Source organism: Aythya ferina (genome assembly GCF_964211825.1).
Source record: "Aythya ferina genome assembly, chromosome: 9".
Lineage (NCBI taxonomy): Eukaryota > Metazoa > Chordata > Aves > Anseriformes > Anatidae > Aythya > Aythya ferina.
In genome coordinates, this window is record NC_140305.1 from 22215144 (window position 1) to 22241994 (window position 26851).

General features: G+C 38.4%; 1 protein-coding gene across 12 annotated transcripts in view; it reads right to left on the minus strand.

Moving 5' to 3' along the window:
• NAALADL2 (N-acetylated alpha-linked acidic dipeptidase like 2) overlaps window positions 1-26851 on the minus strand; it is a 433689-nt gene that overhangs the window by 320305 nt on the left and 86533 nt on the right. For 9 of the 12 annotated variants that reach the window (XM_084529574.1, XM_084529568.1, XM_084529569.1 and 6 more), the window contains one exon: window positions 13995-14081. The exons of 1 other annotated variant lie outside the window; for it this stretch is intronic. Coding sequence is in view for 1 of the 11 variants with exons in the window: in XM_084529573.1 (XP_084385699.1) it covers window positions 4161-4203 (43 nt within the window). In the remaining 10 variants the exon portion in view is untranslated. Of the gene's footprint in view, window positions 1-4160; window positions 4351-5677; window positions 5784-13994; window positions 14082-26851 lie in introns of those variants that run through there. 2 more of the 12 variants (XM_084529579.1, XM_084529573.1) reach the window with 2 other exon arrangements.

A 26851-nucleotide genomic window follows, 5' to 3' on the forward strand; every position in this document is an offset into this window, starting at 1 on the left:
TAATATGATTGTGTTATTGAGGATATTTCTGTAGAACTAAAATTTCAAGCCCTGCTTCATGAACACAAACTGGAAAAATCAAAGTTAAAAAAAAATAGAATACCTGTAATAAAGGAGTTAAAAGCAACTAGAAAAAAATTAGAATGATTAAAGCTGAAGTCAAATGAGTGTTCTGTGCTTATCTAGCTGCTGATGGCTCTGCAGGACTATCTGAATCTCTTATTTTTCACAGCACCAGGACAGTGATCAGTGCATACTTCTCTAGCTCTCTAGATTCACTACTTTGAAATGGAAGTCAAGAATCTACAGGAGGCAGCAATAAAATGAATTATTTTAAATTACCCATTGTCACTGTACCTCGTTGGTGAATAGAGCCAATCTATGTAAGACATGCTGTCACAGAAAACCCTCAGTATTACCATTTAAAAAGAGCTGAGAAGGGACCCAGGGACATTCTGCTGATAATTGTCCAGACAGCAAACAGGCACTGAATCCTGAGGACTGAGGTCATCAAATGCAAAGTGGAGGAGGGGAGAAAAAAAATTTTTACAATGGACCTTCAGAGCTACCACCTTATAATACAGAACCCCAGTTAATAACTGCAACTGATGACAGCATTCGTTAACACTATTCAAAGCTCCCCTCCAACACTAAACTGAAACAAGGCTGTTCCTTCAAATAGCCGAGCAAGTAGAGGAGGCCTGGGGCCAGAAAGTCCTCTCTTTAAGAAAAGGGAAGCTCAAGATGGAAAAGAAACCATTCTGAAAGTCACTTTCTGGGACATTCCCTTTCTAGGTCCTGATGTAAACATGTTGTATTCTTTATGTATGCTCTTGATGTTTTCCGATTGCCTTTCTCAGCAAAAAGGCCTCGTTGCTTCTTGTAGACTTGGTCTGTAAATGTTTCATGAGACTACATATATATTAATCTAATAAAAAGAACAACATCACAGCACAAGAACAAGTCCTAAGGAACTGATCCAAACCCTAAGGAACAGCTTCGGAGCTGATCCAAAGCCCAGATTAATTACAGACAGTAATTGAACTTGCTGGAAATTTACTTTAATACAATAACACTCTTATTTAATCACGTGTTTATATTAAGGATTTATAGAATGAAGCAACAATAATTTAAAAAATTATTTAGGTATGTTAATAAAGAGTACATGTAGGAGCTCTGAAAAAAATCAGGGTGGTACATTAATAATGCTTGAATGACTTCTCCCATTCTAGGTCCCATCCAACGCCTCTCAAGAGCTGCAAGAATAAGCTGCCCCAGTGCGAACTTGTCAGTTTGGCTCCATCCTCTGCGGGGCAGAGAGGCAAGTGTGTATTGTACACGCTTAGCAGGCAAGCAAGGCTACTACAGTCATCTAGCAACACAACACAGTGTAAAATCGATTATAACTCATGTATAATATACAATTAACATTTACAGTAATTGCATCCTGTGGGGCTACTATTGTCATAGTCTCCCCAAAACAGTACTTAATTCACAGGAAAATTGAAAACAACAACTCATGTGAAGGGACAGAACTTGACTCACATTCAAAAAAAGGCAACAAAACCCCAAGATATCCTGTCAGCTGCAGTTGCGTTTTTAAAGGGCTCTCAGTGTGCTCACTTGAAGGAGGAATCAATTCATGGCCGGCAGTCAAAGGCCGATTGTTCTGGGCTTGCTTTGATCTTTCCAATTGTCACACCCACGCTGCAAGTTTCGTAGGAACTGAGGGCTGAAGTATTTACCGAAGCAGTAAAATGATTACAATGGAACCGAACCAGGAGCTAAGTTATTCTCAGAGCCTACTGTACTTGGTGCAAAAACAAAAGAGCTGCGATGGCAGAGTGACCTTATATTTACTGCCGGACCAGATGGCGAGAATTAGTGACTTATGTAAGCCCCAAGCCTTCTTCACCATCTGACGGCTGCTAGGTGAAATCAAACAAACATCTCTGCATAGTCCTTAGTGCACAAACCTAATCAGCACAAGACCTTAGAAGAAAATGCTGCAGGGAAAGGCAAGGAGTGAACAGGACTGAAATCCTTGGTTCCTGAAAAAGGTTGTGTGTTTTGTTTTGTTTTGTTTTTTTCCCCAGCAGAACAGAGACACGCAGGTATGGCACAGCGAGTAGGTTCATGCACCTGCTGTCCAGGCTGCATCCCTTTTGCTAATGAATAAGTGAAGCCAGCCTCCAGGGCTGTCAATCTGGCACCTTTAGTAATTCATACAATCCCAAAGTTCTCTAAAAATAAATAACATGAAAAGAAACACAAGTTGTCTCACTAGCAGTGGTTTGACAGGTATCTTGAATTGTTTTAATTTCTCCACCTTTTTTTCCCCTTAAAAATACCAGCTAAATCACCGATTTTGAAGTCTCTAAAAACAAGCACACATCAGAATAACACAGCACATTAGATTAACAGCAACTAAAAAAACAACCACCAAAAAAACTTTTACTGGTGTGTGTGTATATGTATGGAGAACATTTCGATTTAATCTAAGACATTGTTTTGCAGCCCTAATTCTCATCCCATTGCCCTAATGCAAACCATCAAAAGAAATTTCATTTGACTAAACTCACTTACACTAATGAAGAAAAGGTACAATTCAGGATCACAGGCCCCCAAAGGAGTTGTACGTGATACAATGGGCCTGATTCATTTATATCAGTTTTACCAATATAATTTTATTGGCAGCAGTGAAAAAGCTCCTCGCTTGCAACATGGAAACAAAGACCATTATTAGGCTGAATGCGTTTCTGAACAGCATACCACTATAAACTCAAGCCAGATCCTGAATGAAGAAAGAAGAAAAAACACTAAAAATCTCTCATCAGCACATGACATAAATGGTATTTAGACCTGTATACTATGTAATGAGTTATTTTTTCAAAGTTAAAATCTGGATGAAAACTGAATTTTCTGTGTAGTATATACATACTTTTTACCACAACGTAAAAATGTGGAAAACGGGGTTGAAAAAAGTATTTCCTCTCTCAAAAGCTCTCCAAGAAGGAAATCTGCTTCAGCACGAACGAAGTTATTCCCAATTAACTCAGGTTGGAGACACACATTTGAATCTCAGTATAACATGCTTGTATACGCATGAAGAATAACTTCAGGGGAAAAGCAGTTAAGAGGGCTTCCCAATGCCTAGAAAGTCACTGTTTCAGCTCTCACAAAACCATTTGCAAATTTTAATAGCTTAAAGATTTTTGCAGAGCTCAAACTAGTTACAAAGCTTTATCTGTTGCTATTATGCAAAGCATGAGAAAGAGGCCAAGAAGAGACTGGTAAGCCAAGCAAAAGAAAAACGCAGGTTGAGTGTCAGGGGAAAAAAACACTGGGTGTTAAGAAGATAAAATAATGAAAGTAATTTCTCAGGAAGATATTTCCTGGGACATTAAAACTGTCTCTTGGAAAAAAAAGACTACCGGAAAAACATTCTTTTTCGAAGCAAAAACTTGACATTAATGTAGCAAAAGAAGGACTAAGCAAGATTTATGAACTGTTGTGTTCAGGGCTTCTACTGAAAATTTAAAATACCTAGGACAGAAAGATCTGCTCTCACAGTTAGCCACACAAGTGCTACAAGGGCTATTTAGCACATAGACGTTGGTGTTACCTTGGCACAGCCCACAGAAGGAAGAAAACAACATGGAATAAGCCAAGAATGAACAAGGGAAAGAACCTCCTTAATCTTTATGGATCTGCCATGCCCTGCTCACATGCAACAGGTACTCAGTTTGTGCAAAACAGCAGTGTAAAGCATTTCCTATCCCAAAAATATTTGCAGCAGATTGAACTGTTACAGAACAGCAACCTCAATATCCACAGATCACTTTGTTTAAAGCAACCTTTATTGACAATAGAGTGCCAAATACTCACACGATCTTATCGCACTTTCTTTTACTTTTCTAATTAGTGCAGTGTTTTTTTATGTTTGCTCGCTGTGCTTTGTTTTTAAAAAACAATGCATTGCAAAGATGAGGGATGCGGATTTCCTCCTTTTTCCAAAAATACATGCACGTGCAAAAACAAGTCCACTTCTGTGGACATGCAGCACACGCTGCAATAGCTGAAAGCAAAACAAGCTCCCACATGCAGCAACTAACAGTGCCCAAAAGTTTTTAGCATGGAAGTAGGTTGCATGCTCTTACCTTGTGGGGATGTATTCGGTAAACTAGATTCATTCTCTCCCATTTCTAAAAATGATCAACTCCTCTGTTAGGAGCCAAGCTGTTTTTACCAAGTTGCCTCGGTTGCTGTGCAAGTTTTGACCTCCTGACTTCCAACTACAGCGTGGTAACAGTATACCTGACTTTTTGTGAATAATTAGTATCCTGCTTCCTGAGTTACCTGGGCTTGCCTGACCTGTTTCTCTATAAACTGACATCATATCCTTTGATCTCTTTTGATTAACATGTGCTTCAGGCTACACTGCTTTGTCTTATTTTGGACTCTCCTGCTCATTTGTTCCCCACCCTTTACTTTCACTTTTATGCAGAAAGCTACCTGAACAACATTTATCTTCCGCAGCAGGTGTTTTAGTCAAAATGCCAAAGCCTGCAGAAAGTTTGCAGCCGAATTTAAAGATTCTTTGAATTTGCATTTTATAGGAGAATTGAGAGTAAATGATAACCATCGAGCCAGTCTCTCTAGGATGGGAGCTTTGCAGCCACAGTTCTTCACCATGGAGAAAGGGCTGCAGCCAATACAGGTCCCACTGCCAAAATCTTTGCCAAGAACTCTAAACCTAAAAAACAAGAACACCCTCCCCCCGTCTTTCACAAAGATTATCTACAGGGAAGATCCTCGATTTGAACACTGTAATTTTGAGATTGTTTTGACCGCGTGACAGAGAGGGATTATAAACAAAAGAAAAGGTTATTTCACTTCCCATCCTGCTCCAGCACAAGAACACAAAATTTTCCAGATAATCTTATCCTGACTTCAAGTTGAGTTCCAAAGAAATATTTGCTCTTTTCTGCTGTAGTAGTCAAATAACACGTTTCTGGTACTTTTGTGATCAATCTGTTAAATAAGTACACCTGTCTCTGCCGACAAAGTTAGTTTTATTTTAACATTTACATTTTCAACTATCAACAAGAGAAATCAAAGAGAAGCCATAGCAGTATCTTACAGGAACTAAATAGCTTTCACAAGGTTAACCTCTGTCTGGATTACAGTCAAAATGGTCCAAATCAATCGCTTTAGACTTGCTTTTTACTTTTTATTCTTTAAAACAGAAGAAATTAGGTCTGTGTTTAGATATAAACTGCACTACTGTGTGTTTGTTTTGTTTTGTTTTTTCCAGTTACATTAAGTTTCAGAAAATAACAGGCAGCCTTTCAAGAAAATTTATCTAGACTAGGTAAAGTGTACTTTTAAAGTAAAGTTTCTGAAGCAAACTATAACAATTAAAACAAAGCCATTAATCATGAAAAAGAACATCCTCACAGCTGGTAACACTCTTTAAGCCTATTATCACATAGACGGAAGTAACAAAATATTTGTCCTCTAGTGATTCATTGTCAACTCTGTGGCAACTCTGTGTGCACATAACTAAGAAACTTCCTCATTTCCATGCACAGCTTGCTCTCAGCCATAATTAAATAACTGAATTTACCTACAGAAGTTAAGTCAGATACCCCAGATTTTAAGCAGCTGCACATACCCTCTTCCTGGGGACCATGGAAGAGCCAGTTCAGAAGCTTCTTCTTGACCACATCTGGGGAAGTTGATGATCTAGTACCGAGTTCTGAACATACAATCTTGACTCGCTCGACATTTAAAAGACATAATTAAGAAAAAAAATTATTTATCAACAAAGATCTACAATACAAAGCAAGATACATTTGGTGAGACAGAGACACCTAAAGCATTTCTGCCCTCTCCAAACACAAACTGTCTCTCTCTTCAAAGACAGCAAGCCTTAAATCTACTATGTTATAACAAATACTTAATACAGGAGAAATTATACTGATTTGTTTTTATCTTCAATGTTGTATTCCAAGAAGTCCTCCTCCATATAAAGAAAGCCACTAATTTCAATAAAACAGAAGCTTAAGGAGGCAACAAAAAATATCTTAGCTACTGAGTACCAACACACTCTTCAAAGAACGAGATTCTGATTTCAGGCTTTTAGCACCTATAGAAATATTTTGTAGTTTAAGTTGCAGCATTTTATCACATCTCCTTCAATTAACACAAATTTATTTTTAAGAATTCAAGAGATGAGAATGATAATGCTGAAAATACTTCTTCCTTTGCAAAGAACTATTCCAGCAGGAATAGTGCAAAAAGGACTGATTTTTCACACTTCCAACAGTGACTAATGGTGAGAAATGGCCAGGCTGGTTTTACGTTCTCCTAAAGCTGTTTGTTGTGCTCAGTTGTGCGAAATGATTCAAATGAAGTGCTTTCCAAAGGAATAACTCTTAATTCATTCACTCCTTAAGAAAGGCCCAAATGTAGAAACATAATGGGGTCTTTGTTCTACTTGTAGAAGAAAACAGAATGTTATTCTGTATATTTACAACACAGAAACCGCAATGTTTCTTGATTCCAACAAGTTCATTTGACAAGACAATGTACAGAAATATAATTTGATGATGATAGTAATTCCAGGCTACAAGAGCGAAAAGCTAAATCTTATGCTTCACATAGAACTGTGCCAAATAGGTAACTGCATCATGCTGCAAATGTCACTAATGAGTATATGCATAATTTCAATGTTATTGGAAACAGAGTACTCTCTACCAACAGTAACAAGGCCAGGCAAGATGTTTGGATGTTTGACTAGTGAGGGGGGGAAAAAAAAAAAAAAAAAAAAAAAAATCTGCTCTATCACGGATGAGATTTTCATCCCACATTCATTCCTCTGGCTTGGCTGAGGTTTGATTGTTGTTGTTTCTTTGCTTTCCAGTTCCGATTTTGGTAAACAGTTTTTTCACCAGTTATTAGGCAGCAGTGGTATATAACTTCATCACCACTCTGGAGTTTAATGGGAAACAAAGTCAATTTGTTCTCATTTATTTCTAAGCACTAATTACAGCTCATTAGAGCTTTTTGTTAGAAAATTACTTGCCATCAGAAAAATATCACATTGTTGAAACAACTGTTTTTATTGTGAAATGACCCAGTTCTAATGAGTCTTCCATTCAGAAAGTTTTTTCAGTCAAAAAGTGTTCAGTGTCAAAGGGTTCCCCCCGGAAAAAAAAAAATAATAATAATCAAGAGGCTTCAAAACACCACTAGAATCTGCAACCTACTTACTTGGGCAGAACAAAACTAAGAATTAGGTCTTCCATATCCATCAAGTGTTGGTTATATCCATATCCATATAAACGTTTTATCCCTTGGGTGCTTTGTTCGAGGACTGTTCCATAGAGCAGGGATCTCATTTTTTAAAAGCACCTTCAGCAAAACAGATAACTCTCAGTTCAAGCTTTGCCTGATCCCTTTTCTCAGGGAGGAAATCACATGCCATAACAATGACTACTCAATATCCGAATTTGTAAAACTGAAAACAAGAACACCTTGACAGCTTTCCAAAACAGTAGTTTTCTCTTCACAGAAAACAACTGCTTTGTCAAAATGTTGTTTGTAAAGTTTCTTTACAAAGTTTTTAATCCGTTCCTGCTCCTATTTTCATTCACGCAGCTTTAGCAACAAAATCTCAAAAAGAGGTTAGGAATCAAAATCACGAATGGCTTCCTAATTCATTTCTACTGTTTTTAGTCATCCTACTTAATGCAAAAATAGATGAGTGTCGAAAATAAATATCAGCTCAAGCTGACTTCAGCAACTGAGAGATGAGAGCACAAATGCCAAAGCTACACATACAGTACAAAGTCAGTTCATAGAAGGTAGAAAAAAAGTTAGTTTCTCCTTTTCCCTTGTAATTTCATCTCTTTGGTGTTAAGCAAAATCAAATTACGCAAACGAATATATAAATATGATGCATGCATGGGAGATACTTTATAATTTGCATCTGCAACCAATAGTATTGCAGAGTATAAGAGATCTAGTAGAAAGGGTGACAACTTTTATTGCCCTTCCATCCACTTAATTATTTATTAAGGCACTGGACTTAAACGAGCACTTTTTAAATATGCTATTTGTTTTACTTTAAAATCCCTGCACGATTAATTTCTACCACCCTTACTTTTGATGAATCTTGCAGTTATAATTGAAAGCAAAGGATAAAATGAATGATTAAAGTAAGCAGCTTAAAAAAAGAAGAGCATAGGAGTGAGGGAGTGAAAAGCGTTTTTCCAATTTGTTGGCAAGACATCTAATACTATAAATGCTAACTAATACTGAATTCTATCTTGCACAACTAAGAAGTAAATCTTACTACTCTAAGATCACATTAGGAAGTGCAAAGCCTAAAAACTGATAAAGGGAATCAAAAGCTGATTTTTTTTAAAGTCAGTATGTTATCTTTTTTCTATATTTCAGAGCAAGTTTCTCTTCAAAGCACTACAATGGGTGACCCTGAGTTTAGATTTTGGGAAGATAAACACCTACCACTAGATCCATCCAGCATAGCTGGGAAGAACTGATGTTTAAGTAGGTCAGCTTGCATTCCAGCCACATTGGAAAACTTTTGTGAAAAAATATACTGCATAAAATAGTGATTGAATATGGTGATGGATTGTCAAGCCAACGAAGACTTGGACTCAGAAGTATCTTCAGTCCAAGCAAATATAGAACAACCAGAAGGAATCCTAGTGATTGAATATTCAAATATAATTATTTTTCCAACAGAAGAGCAGTAAAATGTGTGCACGTGTTTCGGAGAAACACTCTGCTAACAGATTACCTCACCTTCTTAGACTGTCACCTAACTGCAAGGCAGCCATTTGAGACTTGTAGGGAGCTGCAGCACATACACCACATCGGGTGCTGCAAGCAGGCAGAGCTCCCTCCAGAATTGAGCAAAGAGAGAAGATTCAGCTTTTGCTTGTCATCAGCTAGGCAAAACAGCAAGCCTCTGCATGGATTGTCCAACAGACGCTTTTGATACATGCATGCCAACTGATAAATAAGGAGGCATAATGACAGAAAGTTGCCACTAAAATGATATTCCTAAACCCACGCCTTCCTATTATAGCCAGCAGACTTGCTGCTTACTTGCACCAGCTGTGGGTTTCTGAAGCTGTGATAAGCCGATTCAACTCACTAACCCCACAATTTCACCAGCAGAAGGCTACCCACTCTTTCTCTGTGACTTCTGCTTTCTGCCACTTTAAAGATGTTAATCAGATCACAAAGGAGCGCAGAACATGGGAACTTGACAGCTTTTTTTGGTGCTGACAAGCTGTTAGGTGAGCTCAGCCTCTTTAATCCTGCAGCACCGTGAGGTACACATGTAGCCCAAGCTCAGCACATGCTTACTCTGGAGGTAATTTACCATCCCCTCTTCTCCAGTGAGGCACTTTCACATTACGTCTGCTTACAGCCCTCTGCAGATAAAGCACATCTCATTAGTCTGTACCAAAGCACATCTCATTAGTTTTTAACAACTACGCTGCAAAATCATATGGGTCGGTGACATGGCATTTGGACTGTACAAACTAAGGCTCAAGTGCTTGCCTTGTGCACCTTCTTTGACAGCAGGAAAAATGCATCACAACTGAACTGGGCTTCAGACTGAATAAATTCTTCTTTTTTTTTCCCAAACTACTCCAATTACTTATAACCCTGCATGTAAAGAATTTCTAGTATGGAATAAAATTCCTCATTGCTATTTGCATCTTTCAGTCGTCTATGCAGTAATCCTGAAAACCAAAAGGAGCTTTTTTTTTTTTTTTTGTGAGAGTATAGGCAGCAAAAATCTTATTCTTTCTCCCCAGATGGAGGGGGGGGAAAGGAAAAAAAAAAAAAAAAAAAAAAAGATTTGTAAATTAGCATTGTTCTCCCTTTCTCCTCAAATCTGCAATGAAGTTTTATTTTTCCCCAATTCCACTTGTGGTGATATACTTTTGGAAAACACATCTGTTGGCTTTGTATTTACTAGTATGCAGTTATTGCATTACTTAATATATCTTCACATGGATTATTTTTTTTTTTAATACAGAACCACCAGAAGAAATGAGATCTAAAATATATTATCCGTGCTCGTTTTCCCTGCTTATACACCATGCGCTTGTTTCATATGCTTTAATCAATAAATTGTCTCAGTATCAAACAGGGTAATATGTGAGGCAAATGAAACAGCACAGAAGCCAAAAACAAAAATGAGAAGTTAACTATGTATATGTAATTAGGAAAAGGAATCAGAATCTTGGTTTCAAATAATGCTCATGGCACACACACACAGAATTAACTCTTCTGCTCTGGGTTGATCTTTCCATGACTTCCTATATTTGAGTCCCCTAAGAAAAACAAAAACACATCAGAAGTTACTGTGGAATAAGGCAGTAGAAACGTAGAGAAAACCCATGAAAAAGAAACACTGAAAGTGTCTAAACTAGTTGATTTAAAGTATCATTTGAAAACCCAATTTACATAATATAAGTCTTCTCAACCAATATTCTAATTCATTAGTAGTAGTGTTGAAATTTCCTAAGAAGTCAGCAGGAGTTCCAATAGAATTCTGAAAACCTCGAATGTTACTTCTGCATTTCCTTACCAAAGCTTGCAAACACAGTTATTTATAGTTTAAATTTATATAATTTGGTTGTAAATAAAAGGACACATCCCATAAAATTATGGAAGTTGGACAGATTTATAATCCCCACCCTGCACCATCTGAACAGCAAGAAGTCACTGTATTGTGGAGACAGAAAAGCTACCATAAGATTTTGTTTGCTTTAAACGTATCGTTCCTTACTCATCTTCTTGGTTCAATTACAATATTTTAATGTATTTTGCTGCCTTAGAACCTATTATGGGGGGAATAAATACCCAAGAGTTTGGATGCTCAGATGTGAACACACTCATGAGTCTTACGCTTGGAATCCTTTCCTTCATTTATATAGTAGATTAAGCTACAATTTCAAATACTTGGAATCAAAGTTTGTGACACCAGTGCACCACATCGTTCCTTGAAGCATTCCAGTTATGTTTAAATTAACACACCTGTACCAGCAGATACTTAAACGTGCAGGTGATGGGAAGGAACAATCTTAGCAACAGACCAAAGCAGTCCTCAAGAATGAAAGTTACCACAAAATGCCATCTAGAACACTTTACTCAAAGCTTTCCCATGAATCATCACAAGCCACAAAACATTTCTTAATACCCTGTAGCAAGCTTAGGACTCCTAATGTAAGTATAGACCATTACAAAGACAAATAGTAAGTCAAAAGCTGCAGTTTACAACATAAAGAAAAAGAAGAAAGACAATTTTGTTAATGACAACTGCCTCAAGGCTTTGGCTATACAAATCGAAGCATTTCAAACGTTTTCACCTGATTTTCTGAGTGTCTCCACTTACAAGGCAGTAACTCTACACAGTTGGCTGCTGCTATCCTGCGCCTGCTTTTGCAAAGGGTCAGAGAGAAAAAGAAAATAGGCTGTGCAGAACAAACACGATTAGAGGAAAACATTGATTTTTTTGTCTAGACTATTCAGAGTTTTATAATTACAAACTATCTAGCAAACATAACGGACTTCTTCACAGCTTCCATCGAAACATTTCCATAGACACGCACACTATATTTTGACAGCTGGTCAGGTTTCAGTATGCCAAATGCTGTAAGAAGTTTCAGCTTTAACAGTAATTAACAAGAACACTGAACCCAATAATAAAACCCAATAATTAAAAAAAAAAAAAAAAAAAAAAAAAAGAAACAAAGCATTATGCAAGTGGTGATTGTACTGACAGGAAAGATTTTTTCAGGTCTCCTTTCTTTTCTTCCTGACACTGGCTCACACTCTCATTGATATACGAATGGGAAGGGGGTGGGGGGGAGTTAAACAAGATGACTTCCTTTCTGGTCAAAAGTAACATTTTGAGTTTTAACAGCTAATATGTTTTAACCAATTCAGACAATTCAGATAATAGTTTCATAGTGAAAGATACAGCTTGATTATGAGCTACAGCTCTTTTAGTAAAAGGGCTCTGTTAAAAGTTGACATTAATAGAAATCTTCTGAAATTCCTATTATTAGACAGTAATGATTTCATGCTGACGCTACTGAAATGCCCTTTGAATTTGTAAAATAAATAAATAAATAATATCAGATGACAGCCTTTTAACTCTAGAAGAATGGCATTCAACACGAGGAAATGCTATTCTAAAGCTTGTCAAGATAAATAAAAAGCAATTGATCTCAGAAGCAGAAATGTGTTATCTTTATTGTATTCCGTGGAAGCAAAGCAATATTTCAAGCAGTAGAGCTACCGATCCGTTGCCCTTACCATCAACATAAATATGCACTACCTCCAAAGCAGCAGTGTCCCTGCCTGCCTAGCCCCCAGCTACAGGCTGACTTCCACTTGCAGGCACCCACAGCTAAATCATACAGCTACAGACTGAGCTGGACAGCACAAACGAAAACTCTTCCCCTCCCCAGCCCCAGGTTAGTTTCAGCTCCTCACACCACAGCTCAAACATCCACAGTAGCATGGGAAGTTGCGTGACCGTGGCTGAGGATGGAAGGGAAAATATGGCTCTTTCCAGCGTCATGTTTATCACCTTAATGCTACCACGGAATAATCCTGCATGCACTCTTGCTATTTCACAATCTTGTTACTTTGCTGGTTTTCATGAGACTCAAGCTAAATAGAGTAATTTTAAAATATAAGCAGGGCAAGTGTTTTTCAAAAGTGTAATCTGTCAGGCATCTTTCCTAGAATCACGAGCACTTTTCCATCACCAGAATCTTCAGGGTCAGAGGCTTTTGCTTTAAGTATAGCTACTGAGCACAGAAGTAATTATTCCAAGGAAGTCCTACTGCCTCCAGACAGGACAGCCACATTAGTCTCTGCAGCTGCCATGTCCCAGTATTAAAACCCCTGAATTTCCATTGCATCACATAGCATTGGTTAAATTTGAAGGAAAAAAAAATCACTTGAAATTAAGACTTTCCTGAGTACAGTAATCTCACCAATCCCTTCTTCCAGAGACATAGCAAGGTAAGTAGATCCATAAAGTTTCACAACATTTGAATGATATCAGTGAATGAACAAGCCATAGTAAACAGTCAAATGAAGAATGGCAATGATAAAAAAGTATTCAGTAGAGATTAAGAATACTTAACACTTAATTACTTGTGAGTGTAGCTAAGAAATTTACTAAAATAACTACTTTTTTACAATTATTTCATAAAAAAAAAAAAAAAAAAAAAAAAAACAAGCTTGCTGTATTGTACCATGGAACCCAGTTAGTTGAACAGTTCTGGAGGAGAAAGACTAAAATCATGCAGTGTTAGAGAATACATTTCCCAGATACATGAGAAAGCAAAGTATGTACATATATAATGAAAGCTGCAGACTGCTGAAAATTAGTGTCTGGTTTGGCTCTTAATTTCCTGCAGATATTCAATTACCCCTTCATCGTTTTCACTCCCTTGCTCTCCACACCAGAGTATGGTACCATGAAAACAAAATTTAGAAGAACAAAAATGTGAATTCCCATTCTACTCATTTTGTTCGCAACTGAGCTCGTGAAATACAGAAGTTAGAGCTGCAACCTGATTTTCAATTATTTATACTTTGCTGCCTTTCTAATTTCACATTTTCCATTCCACTATAGTGATCTCTCCTTCATATGCATATTCAATTTTTAGACAAAAACAGACACTTGCCAAGGCGGTATGCATTCAGGCCACTGACTGCCATTCTGTTTGATTAGTGAAGCCTGGTCCAAATTATTGGCTCACACTTGCACTTTATTTTGACTAAACAGTATGTTTTGCAACTTAATGCCTTAGGATACTTTCTTCTGACTGTGTAATATCCTCAGGTGTCTTTCAAATCGAACAATTACAGTGGGATAAAAGGTTAGAATATGTATTCTATACATGATATTAATTTACCTTAAAGCCAAGACAGGATCAGCTTTGTAGAGACTCTCTCATGTAGGCATATTTTCCATCTGGCCTCAAAGACCAGACATTAATTCTCTGCAAAAGAACAGATCACATTTCATAATACCATCCATTGAAAGAAAAATCCAACTATTTACAACGATTTAACTTCCTAATACAGATAGAAGATGCATTTTCCTGACCATGCAGCAGTGAAGTAGAATTTACTTGTAAAACATGCTGGTACTTAGGAAGCATTTCCCACCAGCAATCTATTATCCATGCAAATCCCCAAATCCCCCTCCTCCTTTCAATGAAATGCAAAAGGTGTCAATGTGTTGCTTCTCCAAGTAAAATAAGGCAGTGCAGTACACATTAAAGCAGTCTCCATGTATTTCAAAGTAACTCAGAACTAATCAAAGCTTATTATGAAGATGCTACCGATAACTCCATTAATAATGCTCCATTGCTGCACTACAGAAATTACAAAACAAAGAAAGGATCAATAGTAACCAAGTTGTGCTGATGTAATTTCCTACAAACACAATCATATTGTGGCAATGAAGAAGTAATCAGGGTGGAGGAAAACCTAAAAGAAAAAAAAAAAAGCCATGCTGATGCTGCAGCTTCTTTTCCAAGGCCTCCCATTGACATTCCCAATGCAGAACCTAAGAAGCCCCTCCAATACACCATTTTCCAGGACTGCAGCCAGCACTACTCCAGATAAATACACTGAACAAACAGAAGCAGTTTCCATCTACCAAACAGTATGGTTTTGTATAAATTTTACTGATTCAGTGTAATGCTGTAGCAGCCATACTGAAACAAACTTCTTTTCACAGACAGGAAGATGGGTAAGAGGTGGATGGAAGATGAATGGGGTTTTCCATGGTTTTCCTAGGTATTAATTCAAAAGTCTGACCAAAGTTGTCTTTTAGCTAATGGGGAGAATAAAAGCTAGAAAATAAGATGTAAAAAGACATGACCAAATTTATCATCTGGAGATAAATTAAAACACACACACAACTTACAGTACTAAAGCTATTCAGATTTCAGTTGCCATTATATTTGCCTTCAGATTAACCCTACATAGCTAGAATTCATCAAAATGGAAGAGCAACAGGGATATAGCTCCTTTATCATTATAGGTTTGAACCCTGTCAGAGATAGGTAAAATAATTTGGGTTGGGAAGGTCCTGGGAAGTTGCCTGGTTGCCCCCCATTTAAAGCAGGAATGACATCAACACCAGATCAGGATGCTCAGAGCCTCAGAGTCAAGTAAAATTTAAAAGGAAATATCACAGTCCTGAAGTAGCTTTATGTTTTGCCCTTCAAAGGCCTGGTCCCCAATGAACCATAGTAAAACAGAAAAAAAAAAAAAATTAGAATGAAGTAAGATTTACTAACTTCTAAAGAGGAACATTTCCTCAAGAGTCATAAATACGATATTGCACTACTATTCTTCAAAACAATGCCTTTAAACTATAAATGCCCATGTAAGCATGTATTAGCAGTCTTACTGGGCAAGATAAAAGGAAAAAAAAATCTGTCTTTTCCCTGGACCAGCTACAGACTTAATTGCTCACAGATCACAGATAAAAGCTTCACGTTAAAACATTTTATCTGTCTTACAGTTTTACTGCTCAAAAGATGAACTCTGAGATTAAATCCAACTTTCTATTAAGCTCTGGAGATAGTCACATCCCATCCAACTCATAAGACTTTAGGATCTGGACGTCAGTAGTAGATATGGAATATATGAGGGAAGCATTTCAGAAAGGCATTAACACTAATACAGCTTACATACGTGCATCAAGGGAAAGATAGCCGCTAAGTTATGACACTATTCAGCCATGATCCACAGGTATAGGAAGAAGCTGACTTTACAGTTCCTGACAATTTGAAAAAGTTCTCCTAAATTTGCCCACTTAGAGGAGTCTCGCTTTTAAGCATCTACGAGGAGGGAAAAGGAAAAAAAAAATAATCAAAAAAACTCAAGACTTTTTTAATCAATGTTTTTACAAGTTTGAAGAACAAGTGTTGTGGCAAATTTAGTTAATCCAGAAAGTTATGTTTCTTTGGTGGTTTTTTGTTTTGTTTTGTTTTGTTTTTAAATTGAAAACCAGAAGAAATAAGAATTTAAAATGGTCAATGGATTGTAATTTTACCTGGTTTTCCGTATTTAAACATTTACACTATTACTTTAAAAATGCAGAACATTTTAAGATTTTTCTGTCATTATGACTAATTACTGCAGGATGTCACCCTCTCTCCACCTTCTAGATATAAAGCTTTAAAAAAAAAAAAAAAAAAAAAAAAAAGATTTTTTTTTTGTCCATTTTCACAGTAATTATGAGATTTAGAATCAGGGAACTGAAAAAGTCTTGTTTCAGTTTTCCCCTTTGCTACGCAGGGACACATTTCATTACTGAACCACCTTCCTGGGTAGCAATGATTATGTTCAGAATCATTGCAGCTTATTTTCTGTCCATGCCACCTGTACCTAACTTTCAAGCAATTAGCAAAACGTACAGATGGGGACTCCAAAGTAATTTAAGTAGGCAAGTACTAGTCGAAGGAAAAAACTCCTGTTCACAACCTTGCAGAAATTATGCTATTCTCAGCAGACAAAGTTTACATTCAAGGAGATCAGTAGTTTTGCTGGAAGAGAATGTGGCAAATTAGAACAGAAATCCCCTTTGACTTAGAAGCATAGCTGCTATGCTTCACATGAGGCTCAGCAATCAGCAGATAGAGCGGGAAGAGGAGGGAGGAATACAACAGCTAAAGGATTAGATGTTGTCACTTATGAATCCATCATCACACTTCCTCAGATTATGAAAATGAATTTTTCCAAGTAGTACATTTTATGCTTGACAGATTACAGATCAGTTTACACATTCGAAACTGGAGTGCTCCAATTTTACAAGAGTTCAGGTCTTCTGAGACCGTCATTTATTATATGGCTTGACACAAGTCAAGAGAAACATTCAAGCAGACAATGCCGCCGACACTTCCAGGCAATGAAATGGGTGAAGTTACAAACTCCGTAATGATCACTTCAGCAAGCCTGAATTTAACACTTTTTCCCTTGACTATACAGCTGGCTCCGAAAGGTCATTAGACTATTATATTCACTGTTATGTAGAACAGCATTATACACATGCAAAGTTTCTATAGCAACACTTTCTTAATTCACTCTAAGCAAAACACCAATTAGCTTTTTATTATAGCCAATTAAAAAAATCTGCACACTAATTGACAATCTCTCTACTAAGAATTTAAGCTTATGCAAAAGAAATTGCAGTGAAATTTTCTTTGGTAATAGCTTACTTCCTATTCTTCCTCCTTAACAGAACAGTAAATTATTCTTGATAAGAGCTACACACTTATTCTCAATCTAAAACGTTTAGACCCACAGATATAACCTATCCTGGTATGCCTTAAAGATTAGTAGAGCCTAAAGATTACAGGCTTCTGAAAGGCAACAGAAATGTAATCAACTGACTTATTTCTGCATCACAGGAAATTGGGCATAGGCCTATGCACCTGGAGAGCATGCAAGAGGCAGCCAACAAAATGTTTCTCTTTGGGAGTATTTAAGTGTGCTGAACCAAGGCAAAGAAATCGCGAAAAAGCAGCCCTCAAAGTCAAATTCAGTAGGGCAGCAGAGACATTTTCATTTGCTTCTTAACAGTTATTGGTGCTTTTTTTTTTCTGTTGTCTTCTACCCAGCTGGTGCTGACAGCTTCTTTGTATGCCACTTCACATAGTAGATATCAAGATATGTTACTCCAAGAAGAGTCGTGAGCACAATATAACGAGAAACACAGAGATGCAGAGTATCAGAAGTAATCAGCAACAAAAAGTAAAGGGTCCTTTCTCAGTACGACATTCTGCTGGAAACAGGATGAAAAAAAACACCTTTCCCCTTACATTTCTTCCAGGTGAGACGCTGGGATCCACCTTAGAAACAAATAAATACGTCCAGGACAAAGTAGCACATGGCTTCTCTGACAAACAGGGCATGGCCCAATCAACACTTAACTGTACTTAATGAGGTAGCAGTAGGTCTCTAGATTACCCTTAGGAACTAGCAGAAATTACTTCTATTCTCATCATCTTACTCTTATTTACTTCCACTGTTTTATACTGCTGCTTTAGTACAGAACAGTAATGCATCTGACAAGTTATTTGGGGGCATGATAGCAGTAACCAAGCGGTTCTCTTAAAAGGCTGACAAAAAGAAGGTGTTAGGGTGGTCTTTGAATCCTACCACTGTAGATGAGAGAGGGTGTTCCCACACGTGGAGAAACATGCATAACCTTGGAGATACAGAGGTTGTTGCAGCATGTGGCCATCTGCTGAAAAGTCTGTAGGGTCTAGAGCACATCAGTGAGCTTTTTGTTGTTTGTGGTTTGTTTTCCTCCTTTGTCTCTCTCTCTCTTTTTATTTATTTATTTTTATATTTTTTTTTAGCATTCTGCATTGGCATTTCAAGCCATTTAATATTTCAGCAAGTGGGTCTACCCTGTCAGGTAAGCATTACACGCCCAGTGTATTTCAGGAGAAGGGTTAGAGCAGAGTTCAAAGGCAGCTGGTAAGGGCAGAGCTGTGCAGGCAGATGCGAGGCACCTGCAGCAGCCCAGATCACCTTCAGCTGCTCCCTGGGAACATCTGCATTCTGAGCAGCAGCCAGGTTCCAGGCAGACACAGCAATTTTTCAAATACATCATCACTAGATGTCTCCTCCGTACTTGCTTCTCTGATTTGCCCTCTGCCCAGTGTGACTGCCCTGAGCAGCCACGTTCATTTGGTCAGGCAAGCGTTGTGTGGCGTGAAATCCTTGGGGGAGTAAAATAACAGATACAATTTCTGGCAGTCTCACCCCTGCCAAGGAAACACCTTCAGTGGCCTAAAATATGAACCCAAGCCAGATGTGCAGCTATCACAACCTCCAAGAAAGTAAACAGTAAAAGCAGACGGTTCACAAATCAGCATGATCAGGTATATGCTTCTGCTCTGCGCTCCCTGTTGTGGCGTTTAGTGTTCAAAGTACCTGCACTAAAAGAAGAAATTGCACATTTGGTTGCAGGTAAGAAATACAGACCTACCCTCTACTTTAAAGACTCCAAAAGCGATGTTTTCTTGTTTGATCGACTTTTTTTTTTTTTTTAAATACCATTTTGCAGAAGGGCTTACTGCAATTAAGTTGTCTTTGTCTAAGTATAAAAGCTCAAAATATTCTGTTATTTCCAAGAAGTAATGGGATGGCTTTGTTGTATATCTAAATTACTCACCCACTGCTATGACCTAACACAGAACTAAAAGTAGATTAGAACAATAGCCTTACGTGCACGGATTTTCAACAGTTCTGAAACATCCTTTTTGATTCTTTTCATTTACTTTTCTGATTTTGAAACAAAACACAGAAGCCTGATTGCAGCAAATTTTGATAACTACCATGGATTTCTCTCACTCTCTCAATGAAAAGCATTACAGAAAAACCTTTCATCCACATATCTTTCCAATTTCCTCACACTCCTCTGTAGGCAATACCATGCACTGTTATTCCTGGCTGATGAAAAGAAGAATTTAAGGAAAACCACAATTTTCCCACAACGTTGTTCAACCACTAAAGAGGTGGTGTTCTCAATCCAAAGACTGCACATAAAACTTGAAAAGCAAGATGACTGCAGATGACTGAAGAAAAAGAAGTATGACCTTTGTGAACTTAATAATCTGAATTTCCTAACCCCAAACCTTAAAATAATATTTATTTATTTATTTTATTACAGTGTTAGAAGTAATTTAAAAGTTAGCCTCAAAGCTATTTCAACATTCAGTGCTTGAATTCTTGATACTCTATTAAAGATGTATGACAAGATCTCCAACTTGCAATCAGATCAAATAATAAATACTGAAAGGTTCTCCTTCCTTCATGCTGTCATCACTTCACTTACTATAAGCTGGAAGTAGGGATAGATTCACTGTTTCTTATGAAACGTCAGCCTTGGAATCAGAATTACCACATCTGTAAGCTGTCAAATTAGAAACCCTGAGCAAATACAACTAGAGAATGATCTGAAAATTCGACAGAGATCATAACATGGCATGAATGAGAAGTTATTGCATCTTTTTAATTTTTATGAGGCCTCCCCAAGCTCATGCTTTCATCATCCAGAAAAACGAACACAACAAATCGGCAGCCTTGCTACTGGAAATGACCAGCTCATACCTACAGCTGTTTATATCAGCCTTCCTAGTTAATTATTTCAAACCCAGGTTCAAAGACCTAAAGATAAGATTGATTAAGTCTGGAACACAAGCAATTGTCTCCCAGGATCCTGCCATCTTGTAGTCACGAAAATTTAACCAATTATAAAAGAATCACAAGTTCAGGAAACGACAAATTCTATGGAGAATCAACAACACCAACAAAACACCCCCACCCAAAAGACAACCATCTCCAATTGTTTTTCAATTAAAAAATAAATTTCAGCATATTAAACGTATGAGAAAAACACTCAAAATCAAGAAGTGCAACTCATATTTCAGCAGCATGTGCTATTTGACAGGCACACTGCTGCTCGAAACTAGTGCCAGGGTGCAGCCAGGAAGCCACACACAGTTTCAGTGCTGCCACCAATACAGCACCGACTGCTCCACCTGCATCTCTAGTCCTCAAAGGGCTGGAAAGGAGGAAGAGACAAAATAAGGGACTACATGGTGAGAAACAGTGATCCTGAGTGGGCATGACGTTTTTGTCTGTGAAATAAAAATTTCCAGTTTTCCTTTAAATATTCAGAGAATGATATATGTAATCTACCACTTAAATTAAAGGACAAAAACAGCTACTTTGAATTGAAAGAGGGACACACAAACTGGTTTTATTTACAAAAGGCTCCAACACCAAGCAGCAGATCGCTGGAGCTGTTGGGGGTGAGAGAAGCAAAGAAACTTTCTTTGCTCCTAATGGGATTCCCTGGAGGCTTTTTTAAAAAAACTATTTCAAAAGGTCAGACACTGTCTCCAGGTGCTTCTTGCCAATGTTAAAGCCACAGTGTCGTCTTTGATACCGAGATAAAAGAAATTTGCTGGTTTAGAGCACCCCAAACTGCGAATAAGGGCCACTTCAGTACTTCAAAGCAGCAAATGCTGCAGCAGGGGTGGGTAAGTGCAAGATGACCAAGGCAGAACAATATTCTGAAGGAGAACAAAATAACTTGTAATGATTTACCTAGTGACACATTTTTCTTCCAGCCTGGTCCAAAATGCACTGAAGTTTGCTGCTGATTTTAAGAGGTTTTGGAATATGCACTTTATGCCCTCAGAAATTACATCAGGAAGGTACTATCCGTTTATCAGCTTTAGGGGGCACATGTGCCATATTTTATTTTTAAGCCTCTCTCCATTAAGGAGAAGGAATGTTCATACACTCAGTGCCTTCAGACACAAGTTAAAAAAAAAAAAAAAAAAAAAAAGAAAGCAAATAAGAGGAATTGCAGATTTCTCAACAATAAAAGAGACTTTGACCTTAAACTGTGGCTTGTATTTCTGTATTTTGCTCTGCCTTTGTATTTTTTTCCATTAGCAAGGAAGTCAGATTTTTATTTATATAGAGCCATATATATGTATTTACTCGCATTCTCATCAAGATTCATTCCAGTTGTGAAAAGTATGTCTCTCTCTATAAATAGATAAAATCATAAAGCTAGCAAAAAGTCAATTTCCAGACTTTACAACTATTTTCATCTAATAATTCGTTGTATTTTGCAACTGCTAAGTTATAAACCTCACCAAAACAGGGTTTATTATAGCACAACTATAGATAATGGTCTGTCAGCATTTTTATTAAACTCCTTATATCAGCAGAGTTTATAAATTGGCAATAAAAAAATACCTTCCAAAAAGAAAGTTACCATACTTGGTGTCAAACTTATTTTTAAGTGAGGAGAGTCTAAAAACTAGATTGTACCTCTCCATCTTGCCCCAGCAAACTGCCATTTTTTATTTTTTTTTATTATTATTTTTATTTTTAATTTAAAGCAATTCTTGGTTTATTTGCAAGGGCTGAGCTGCCATTTTAGCCATACACATCACTAACAAATCTTCAGTCTTGACCCTCCAATTCTGACCACCACCACCTGCCCCTGGGGGCGTGCACAGCTCAGGAGCTTCACCAGGAGCTGTGAGGCTGTAGGAGCAAAGACAATTTGGGAGCACCTGACAACCTGAAGATCTCCTCCTGCAGCCAGGGAACCATGCAGGCAGGGATGATGTGCCCAGGAAACAGTGACTTGGCCTCAGGGCTGATGAAGAGTGTAGAGGCTGATACATTTTGATATAGCAAAACGTTTTGCGGTGCAGAGGTGCACAAAGTAGTGATCAATGAGCTGGCTTAGGGATGTTCCTCACGCTACAGTAACTCAGAGCTGCGCTAATGAAACCAGACTGCAGGCAACTAGCTTATCCTCAATTACTTTAGCTATTTCTGCCCAGCCCTAAACTTTGCTCTCTAGGCTAATCTTTCAGAAGACTCAGGATTTATTTAACTCATCTCGTGTTTTCGCACAGGGAATGGATAGGGAAAAAAGCCCCTTTTCCCCTGCCTTCATCACAACTGATGAAGCACTGCTCCAGAGGGACACTCCCTGGGGATGTCATGCTCCTCTTCCTCACTGCTTATTGCTCCAGAGCCCAACAGCCCACCTTCACAGGAAAAAAGAGAGCAATTTCCACCTGATCTGGCCCAGGGTTTTGTGCCTAGGCCATGCTGCAGACAGGGGACCCATTTGTCACACCTGCCCTACCCTGACAGCCACCCCAGTGCAAAAAAAAAAAAAAAAAAAAAAAATAGAATTTTCTCTTGATTTTTTTTTTTATTATTATTATTGAGTAACAAAGGTTTATGGGTCAAAAAAAAAAAAGGAATAACCAGTAAATAAGGAAGCCGGTCCAACTTCTTGTATTGTAATGCTATAAGACAAGGCTTCGCTGTTCTTGCTGTTGTGTTGTTTTGCTGGGGCAAAAATTAACTTTGCACATTCTCAAACACAGTATCAAATAATCAAATAACTATTTAATACACTGAGCATTTACAGACAATACCAGTGGTAACTCTGTTATACAAGTATCTATTAGTCTATGCTATCAAATCCTCTCAAAGCCAAAGGATAAAATTCCTGTTTTACAGCAGCAATTATGAATTCCTGTGTTCCAGGAGACAAAAATCACACGTTGTTTCAAACAACAGTAACTAATTCTGAGATCTCATTAGCTTGGTTTCTAATTAAACCCACTATATTACTGCAATGCATGTTTGCAGCTGCCAGACTTATCTACGTCATAAGCACGTACTGCCGGAGACCATATTGATTTAAGAGCATACATCGCTAAAAATCCATGTTCCAATAGGTGGAATAGAGGTGACACCAGAATTGCAGAGTCCTGCTTAGTTCAGCATCCGAAACAACTATTCTATTAGAAACCAATCCACAAGAGACTTATAAATGAAAGCAAGAAATGACAGAACCTGGCTAAAGACATAGAACATTCTTGCTCAGGCAGGAAGCAAGAAAAAAGTAATCTAGTATATGTACTAAATTTATTTTGAAAAGGGAAATTTTCAACACAAAGCAGCTCTGTCTTGCTAGAATGGCAGTTCACAACTGCTCCAAACCCAGAGCCCGATGCCCCACTGCTTCTCCCCGGGCAGGCCAGCAGTAGGCCCGGGGCAGCAAGCTGCCCTGTGCTGGTGGAACGCAGGTCACACACAGCCTAGCAGCATGGCGAATTGAGACCCTCGCTGATAATATGTCTGTGAACAGATCAGGAAAGCTCTGATTGCCTATTATGCATTATTGAAAAACAGATCAATACTGAGCTCTCCAGGGGCCGCCAGTATGCACCGCAAATATGTGAAACCAAGGCAAGCTGGCGGCCTGCGGGCAGGTCTCTGCTGCGCTGCACAGCACCAGCTCCCACCAAACATCCCCCTTGGGCAAGATGTATGTGGTGCCTCTTCTATGCACCTTCTTCTCCCTCTCCAATGGACATTACAGTGCCTGAAGTTCATGCCATGCTATTTTTTTATTGGGATTAATAGCTTTAATAAATAAATAAACTAAAAACCAGCTCCCTTTTTCTCCTCCCCTCAAGATTTTGAGGGCCTTACTCATATTCCCCACTCCCTCCAGCAGCAGTGGCTCTACTGCTGACACGTCCTTCTCCCCACCGGGCCCACCCATGGGGATATACCATAAAATTCAGCCAGCGCCTGCCTTGACCCAGCGCTTCTCAGGAGGAAGCTGATGGAGGCATTAGTTGTTGTACGGGGCTGCGTGGAAGGTTGCCCCATATGACCCCATTTCTGCTCTAAAGCCTGTGAAACCCCTGGCAGCAGGTGAGTGGCTGCTGATGGCCGCTCACTGTGCCAGCCCAGCCATCTCGCTGCTACCAGGCGCTCCCCCAGCTAGGAGCACTGCCATCGCTGCCATTTTAGGCTCATTGGTGTAGGGACCAGGATGGGAGCTGGGCTGTGAACATGCAGCAACCAAACGCAAAAGGCGCCAGCCCCCAGCTGGAGCCTCTAAATGTTGTTTTAAATACAAATAACAAGCAGTTATTTCTACATGTTTTTCAAGGAGGGATTGATTTACGAGATCAGAGAAGAGAAACAGTTCAATTTTTAAAAAAAGACATAAATGAAACATTAGGGACTCCAGATGCTCAATAATTTCCTTCACAAGAGGAACACTTAAAAAAAATCCCCTCCCACACCAACAGTATTCTTTCTTGATAATACGAAAATCAAGATGGTTTCTGAGAAGTAGCATGTCACTTAAATATATGTAGCAGCATCACCCTGTGATCCACACACCACTTGGTAGAGGAGTTGGGGAGGTCTGTGCTGTCTACAGTAAGCAAGTTCATAACTTACAGTACTCATGTTTAGCATCAAGCTCAGGAACAAACTGCTGCCAAACTGGTAAGCGTGGCTAGGAAAATTGAAATGTGAAATTTGTTTCAAGGATCACATACAGAAAACCTTGCCAGTAGACGTGCAAAAAAAACAGGATGCTCCCAAGGACCAGCGTATTCTGCGTATGGCTAAACCAATTAGTTATCTGAAAATCCCCAACTTAGCTTTGGTGACTGGCTATTTATTTCCTGCACAAAGTAATTTTATTCTCGTGGAAAAGGAGGTTAACTGATGCTTTCCATCTTTTGAAGGGTAAAAATAAATATGCAGGGTCTAAAGAAGATATAAAACATCATCCATTTAAAATAGGTCTTCAGGCCTTAAGACATTTTCAATTGCAATACCAATACAACTCCTGTATGATTCTCCTTCTACCCAAACATTACATGATCCCTACTATTAATCCATACATTAATCTATTATAGAAAGGAGTTTCTGTTGAGAGTTCCCACCCCCTCTTCTTTGAGCAGTTATTCTTCTAGACAGAAAAAGTATGCACTATGAACTGTGAAGCTCACCATCATGTTATGAAAATAAAAATGACAAAGCAATGCAGGTTCTGATCACTGGACACCTAAAAACTCTACTCTCAACAAGACAGAAAAGAGTGGAAAAAAATGACAGCTGTTTGCACATAGCTTACATGGCTAGCAGTCATACTGGATAGTGCTGTCTGTGCATTGCCCAACTCATCACTGCATGACATCTGTTTCCACACACCTTTAATTGCCAGAGTTTTGTTCTGTGGGTTAAAATTCTGAATTTCCCAATCCAAGAGCAGATGTTTTCCACAGGTTTCTGAAAGGTGATTTCATTAATTCACCAATAACACACACAGAATTTTGCAATAGCATGCCTACTTTTAAATCCTGAGCAACAGGGACAGGAAAAAACACAGCACAATTCAGAGTGTACAAACCCAAAAGCTTGGGAAACGGAGTTCACAGCACAGCAACAGCCAACTGGGATCAGAAGGGCTGAGGCAGAAGAAAAAGAAAACTCGGAGAAGCCAAAGAGCAGAAACAGATACAGAAAGCAGTTACTCACGGTCAGTAATCTCCAAAATCTAACTGCAAATCCTAACATACTCCAAACAATAAATTTCTTTCGCTCATCTGGAAGCATTTGTCAACTGTGCTAACAAGCAGTGCATCCGTCATCCTTATCTCATGTTGACAAGACAAACTACCAGTGGTCTTGCTCTTTCAAAGATAGCATGAAGGGTCTGCTTCCAGATCTATCATTTCCAGGCACTGCTAGATGCTGGTCAACTCTGTGGGCTCTACTATAATTCTGTGTCACATAATTGAATGCAATTATTCAGCCTGCATAGAAAATTGAACAATAACAAAAATGTATTAATATTACAAAGTCAAGCACTGAACAACTAGGAATTTGAAACACAATCAGGTATATTTATTATTACTTAACCCCTGCATCATTCCGTGACCTAATTTGACACCACTCTGGGGATGAATGGAAGCTGTTGTTGCCTTGTTCTTTATTTATCTTGTCAATATGCTCTGGTGAGAAAGAAGAGAGAAAATCTGATCCAACAACAAAGCAGCTGAATGAAAGCTTGAAGAGAGCACCTTGAACCAAGAAGAGCAGAAGAAAAAAAACCCACAGTATTCCATCTTATATTTTAAAACACATACTACAGAAAGCTGAATCAATTTTTGAAACTTCAAAAGGAAAACCTCTTTGTTTTGGAACATTAAGTATTGGAAGAGGTGTGGATGAGGACTTGGAGGAGAAAGAAGCATGGAGGGAGACAGCGAGAATCAAAGACAACTTGGAAGAAGCTGAAATTCACTGCTGTAGAGAGCCCACAACTGCCAAGCACAGCAATCAGTCCCACAGAAAAAGTCCAAAACCACTC